At 35.2% G+C, this 6,000-nt stretch overlaps 2 protein-coding genes and 1 long non-coding RNA gene across 3 annotated transcripts; all 3 read left to right on the top strand.

Annotated features, from left to right (window-relative positions):
* Positions 1-2,183: 2,183 nt before the first annotated feature.
* Positions 2,184-4,027, top strand: LOC109124165 (uncharacterized). The gene is made up of 3 exons (XR_009465092.1): positions 2,184-2,452; positions 3,459-3,793; positions 3,888-4,027. It is a non-coding gene; the product is annotated as an uncharacterized LOC109124165 (long non-coding RNA).
* A 33-nt stretch (positions 4,028-4,060) lies between these two features.
* LOC132254774 (uncharacterized) lies at positions 4,061-4,762 on the top strand. Its single transcript, XM_059741267.1, has one exon. It carries the CDS (start codon positions 4,061-4,063, stop codon positions 4,760-4,762), a length of 702 nt encoding a protein of 233 aa, XP_059597250.1.
* A 600-nt stretch (positions 4,763-5,362) lies between these two features.
* On the top strand, positions 5,363-5,716 carry LOC104877535 (uncharacterized). The gene has a single exon (XM_010646007.1). The coding sequence runs from the start codon at positions 5,363-5,365 to the stop codon at positions 5,714-5,716; it is 354 nt and encodes a 117-aa protein (XP_010644309.1).
* Positions 5,717-6,000: the final 284 nt, after the last annotated feature.

Below are 6,000 nucleotides of genomic sequence, written 5' to 3'. Positions count from 1 at the left end.
CAATAAAAAATAAAAAAATCTTCAAGGAATTGAGAAATTTAAGAAGGCTCCTCAGGAAGTTCAATGGAAGATATTGAATGGACAGGAAAGTAAATTTCTAATTTAGAATTTCTTTATTTTTAGTGATTATACGATAAAGTTTTCATGCTTCATGTATTCATTTTCCATGGCATGTCATAAGTTTCATATCAAGCAGAAACTTTAGACTTTTCTGTGTGAAGCGTTTTTCACAGTTAAGAGTTAATTTTCATTAAAAACATTATATTTTAATTCTTTAATAAAAATTTTCATTAAATACATTATATTTTAATTCTTTAATAAATGTTTTGTAATGCCTTGCTATTTTCTTTCCTTTTCTTCAGTTTCTTACATATATTTAGGTGTTGTTTAAATGATTTTTCTCCTCCATGATGCACACCAATATTAGATCCAATTTTGTTTCATTCTTAAAGTTGCTGAGGAATTTTATACTATACCAGTATCTACTAATTTTATTCATGATTCACAAAAATGTTGTAACCGTGTGAACTAATTCAATTCAATGGTTCTAAAGTGGGCATGTGTGGTTATAAATTGTAGTAATTCATTAATGGAATTTGATATGGAAAAAAATTGTTGAACTTTTCTATACGAGAACAATGGAGCATTGACTGTCTTAATTTCCTTGGCTCAAAGGATCCTGTAAATGTATATTTGAATGAGTGTAAGGGTGCCAATTAGTATGGATTCTTACATTTATTAATTAACGAGTATAAATGTGCCTATCAGTATGGTTTGTAAATGAATGAATGTAAAGTTTCCTGTCAGTATGGTTTATAAATGAATTGAGTATAAAAGTTCCTGCTAGTATGGTTTCTTATATATATAAGTTTATAATATTTTTGTATGGATAGTTTAAGGAAATCTTCCTGTGGGTAGGGGGTGCATTCTGGCCTTTTGGGAGTGTGGAGGTTGTCCATTTTGTGGAGTTCTCTATTTTATATTTCTTGTTCCTCACAGTACATCTGATTTTTTTTTTTGATGGGTTACATCTGATAAATATCATGTTTTTTAGTTATTGACAGTAGGTAGTGTGAGTTTTCCTTTCCAATGAACAGAAAACATAGGATTTTATCTATTTTATTCATTTTCTTTTAGTGTATCCTCTGAAATAGATCTGTAAAAAGAGACTAAAAGGTACAAGAAAACTTTGTACTTCTATGAGTCCTGGCATTTGACTCCCAATATTTTTTACACCTAATTTTGCTACTCAAAGAGTGATATTTTAATGTTGTTCCAAGATGTAAAAGATGGACACAAACTTCTGTCTTTGATGATTATTAAAGTTATGGAATATTTTTATTAACTGAAGTTGTCCTAGGATCAGAAAAAAAAAATTACAATGAGATATAAAAGGTTAATTCTGCTTTCATAGGTAAGAAAATTATATTTAACGTACTAGAAAAGAGTGAATCCAATACATGGGAGAATGAAATATGACAAACACCAAGGGTCCATTTTGTAACCGTTCTCGAAAATAAAATTGTTTTCTAAATTAAAAAACACTTTTGGCAAACTTTTGACTGAAAATGGTGTTTCCATAAATTATTCTACAAACATATTGATTTTTAGAATAATTGAGGTGTTTTCAATTGTTTTTTGTAGCATTTTCTACTGTTCACCAATCCTATATAGAATATCACATGCCTGCACTATCTATTAGTAAATACAGCTTCAAGTTCATATTGGATACTTACCACAATATGTTGTAGAGACTATATTATATCTGCATATACCTAACAAATTAATTCAACTAGTCTTTGATCCAGCTACTTCACTGGTACTGCTATATGAATCCTTCGTTGCCAGCCAACTTCATGTTTGGTTCAACCTTTCACTGTCATGTTGTTTCTAGCCACCTCTACTCGCATGCTTAATGGTCAATAGTTGAACATAATATTTTGAGTGATAAAATCTGCATAGTCAGTGTATATGCTGTAATTTGATTGAGATTTGTTTATATTAGCTTCCAGATTCTCTCTTGCTGGTTCTTGCTTCTTAAAAGTTGTCTTCAATGCTTATTTTGGTCTCCCTTTTCATAGCCCTTGAAACTTGGTTGGCGTACCAAAGTGTTGGGGGTGGGATCCTTGTAGGTTTCCATTTTAATTTTCAGGAGAGGGCAAAAATGTTACCTATATAAAATGTTTGTTTTGTTGTCATATTTATTTCCAAACATAAGTGACTTTAACTTCTTCTTGTTCAAACATACCAGAAGAGCCCTATGTTATTTACAATAAACATTAATCCTTCTTAGCTTATTCATTATGTACTATATCTAAGCTTTTACATTCCTCTCCTGTCCCTTTTTCTCTTCCCATTCTCAGCTTCTCCTTGTTGGACTACAGATATATACGGACTTTTTGAAGAAACCAACTTTCTAGCATTCATAGATTACTTGGGAACTGTTTTTGAGGTATTCCCTTTTTCCTATGCTCCTTCTTCTTTCTTCTTTATGGGTCTATCTTTGTCTCTCTCTCATTTTCTTGCGAGAACATCATGCAAATGTAGGGAAAACCCATAATTATTGTGATGTTTCTGCAATCAACTTTTCTTCCTAACTGTGCAACTATTATCTTCTATTATGTTCACTAAGATAGTAACTTATTTGTTTATAGTCAGCCCCATTAATCACTCACTATTTACCACATATTTTTGCTTTGTCTTTGTCCACCAAAATTGCTTTCAATTTCTTACCTTGAAAGGATGAGGTGATTGAATATTAACTCTATGAACGAATTTGATGCATTATACAAATTGATTTTGAAAAAAACTATAATATGGATTTATTGAAATCTTTGTGAAGATACGATGGACTTTTCACTTTCGAATCAAGGTCCATGTATAAAAACATTAGGCCTAAGTATACACCTACAAAGTTAAGATAGAAAGTTATGTACATGAGAGTGAGAGTGAGAGTCATAAACTAATTGCATCAAAAGAATGTCCCTCTTCGATATGTGCAATCATTTAACTATTAATGTCTTGTCCCTGGTAAAAGGTTCTTTTCGATAACTGTTATAAGATGTAATTATGTTTTTAGGATGATGAGGAATGGAAGTGGAAAGAAACATAGAAAATCGGTTGGAGATGAGGACATGGGAAAGGTGGGTAGGAAGGAAGCCACCATTCATATTCCTCAAGCAACTTCATGGCATTAGATTATGGATACATGTATATATTAAGGATTTGAATATAGAAAGGGGCCCTTCAATCCATGCTCCCTCGTTTCCTCTATGTCTTATGTGTCACTAAGAAAAAAATCTTAGACGTTCGATTACCATCACATGGCCCGAGGATGACCCCTTTATGGCCTTTCTCTCCACCATCTTTTCTCCTATTTCCTTCATCATTATATTCATACATAATCCCTATTTACTTTTGTTGTCATTTTTTTTGTAACAAGTTTCTATTTAATTAAGGTGATGGAAGAGGACATGTTCTGCTACATTCATGAAGGCGGTCAACTAGTTAAATGTGTTGGAGGGTTTGTTCCATATCAGGGTGGTCGTAGCAAATCGATGGTTGTTCGCCGACATATGTCACATAGTGATTTCGTTTCAAAACTATGTGATGCACTGCACTTTGACCAAAATTCTATCAAATTGGAATTCAAGGTCAAGTTTGAGCCATCATGTCTACTACCGTTGCATGATGATGCAACCCTACTTAAGATGTTTCGATTCAACGAAATGTTTTGTCACGTCTATGTCTCATCATCAAGTGAAGTTGTTGAAGGCTATATAGCACCGAATAGGTACGGATAGCCTTCCTAACATCACATCCACTATGTTTATTAACTTTTCTTCAAATATATGTAGATGGATGAATTTTTTTTTTTTCCTTTGTAGTGCCCCTTCTCCTATTGTTGGTTCGAATTCTGCACACCTACTTCCATTCGGTGGCAATCTGCCAATTAATATCTGTAATGACTCTCTTACAATTGAGTCGTATGGGTTTTCCCATAGATGTGCGGAAGCAGATATACTCGAACGTGACTCAAGGCGGTTTGAAAATTCCATTTATGGGTAGTGGACATAGCTTCCCCAATGTTGCTGAGTTCCGTGATGCCATTTATTTGATGTCAATTGTTGGTAGATTCCGTTATCGCTTCAAGAGGAATAGTACGAAACACATGACAGTTGTTTGCACAGTTACTAAATGTCCTTGGAAAGTCACAGCTCGTGCAATTGGGGATTCGAACATCATCCAGGTTCACACTTTTCATAACCACCATAATCATAGTTTGGAAGATGTTGCCACATGCCAACCTTTAGTGAGATCTAATCGGGCTTCATTGCTTATTGATGATGTCATCCGATCCACTCTCGGTTACCAACCCTGCCAAATTTGTAAGGACTTTCAAACGCAACATGGGATGCAATTGACGTATCTTCAAGCATGGAATATCAAGAAGAAGGTAAATGAGCGCATTTATGGAGAACCCAAATATTATTACAAATTGTTGCCTTGGATGTGTGAGAAAATGGTTGCAACAAATCCGGGAAGCATTGTTGAGTTGGGGCATTCAAGTGATGGACATTTTGAGCAACTCTTTGTTGCTCATTCGATATCTATCTATGGGTTTGCAATGGGGTGTCGGCCAATCATAACTATTGACTTCGCCCATATGAGTCGGCCATATAGGGGTGCGTTATTTTCGGCAACCGCATACGATGCTAATGACGCCATGTTCCCCTTACCCTTTGGCGTGATGAGCTCATAAAATTATGACGATTGGTCTTGGTTTTTGCAAAATTTGAAGAAGGTTGTTAGAGATAAGAAAGTCGTTATTATCTCGGATAGACATCCCGCTCTCCTTCGTAGTGCTCCTGAAGTGTTTGGGCTTGAAAACCACGCCTAATATTACCGTCACTTGAAGGAAATTTTCAACTCTTTCTTGAGCAAACATAACACAAGAGGGAACAAAGGTAAAAAAAAATGCACTCCAATTCCTTGATAGTATTGCATTTGCAAAGTTAGAGCACAATTACAATGTTTTCATGTTTGAACTATAGAAATACAATGACACTTTGGCCAAATGGGTTGAAGAAAATGAACCCGAACATTGGGCTATGTCCAAATTCCCAAAACAAAGATGGGATAAAATGACCACAAACCTTGCCGAGTCGTTTAATGCTTAGCTAAGGAATGAAAGACATCACTCCATTTGTACATTTCTAATGGAGCATATGGCTAAGTTAGGTTCTATGCTTGTCAAACATAAAGAGGAATCAAACAATTGGAAGGGATGCATAGGGCCAAAAATTGAAGAAAAAGTGCAGTAGAAATTGCCAAGGGTGAGGTGTATCCGATCACTCCTTTCATGAAAGGAATATTTGGGGTTTCTATCGGAACCACCTTCTTGAATGTGGACATTATGAAGCGTACTTGCACATGTAGGGGTTGGGAAATGTTGGGCATCCCTTGTGAACATGCGGCAGCCGTTATTCTTTCCATCAGTCAGAATGTTGTTGATTTTGTTCAAGATTGGTACAAATTCCCAATGCAAGAGCTGATTTACTCGGGCTCCTTCTCTGGTATAGAGACCCATGACATGCCAATGGTCGCTAATGATGGTTTGGTTCGATCTATCACCGGTGAAGTTTTCCTCTCTCTTAATCCTCCCCATACCAAGCGGCCTCCCGGCAGACCAAGAAAGAAGCGCATTGAGTCCTAATTTCAAGATAAACGGACTGTCTCTTGCTCAAGATGTCATACTTCCGGGCACAACAAGAAAACGTGCAAGAACCCTTTGTCTTAAGTGCAATGTTGTCACATTCTTCCATGAATGAAACTATGTGTTTTTTGTATATCCATTACATGTTTTGAACATTCTTCTAAAGGTTGTTACCAATCAAGAACACATATGTAACACTTATCATTGGTGTGTTGTAATGGGTAATATTACATCAAGATTGTTATCATAATTCCTTTTGCTTCATTTCTTAGTAGGCTAATCTT

Source organism: Vitis vinifera, chromosome 2 (genome assembly GCF_030704535.1).
Source record: "Vitis vinifera cultivar Pinot Noir 40024 chromosome 2, ASM3070453v1".
In the NCBI taxonomy this organism is placed as follows: domain Eukaryota; kingdom Viridiplantae; phylum Streptophyta; class Magnoliopsida; order Vitales; family Vitaceae; genus Vitis; species Vitis vinifera.
The sequence above is the reverse complement of the archived record's forward strand: the minus strand, read 5'-3'. Positions and strand labels throughout refer to the sequence as shown.

What these genes read in the sequence shown, in the direction of transcription:
- LOC132254774 (XM_059741267.1), top strand. Translation starts at nt 4,061, where the DNA reads ATGGGTAGTGGACATAGCTTCCCCAATGTTGCTGAGTTCCGTGATGCC.
- LOC104877535 (XM_010646007.1), top strand. Translation starts at nt 5,363, where the DNA reads ATGAAAGGAATATTTGGGGTTTCTATCGGAACCACCTTCTTGAATGTG.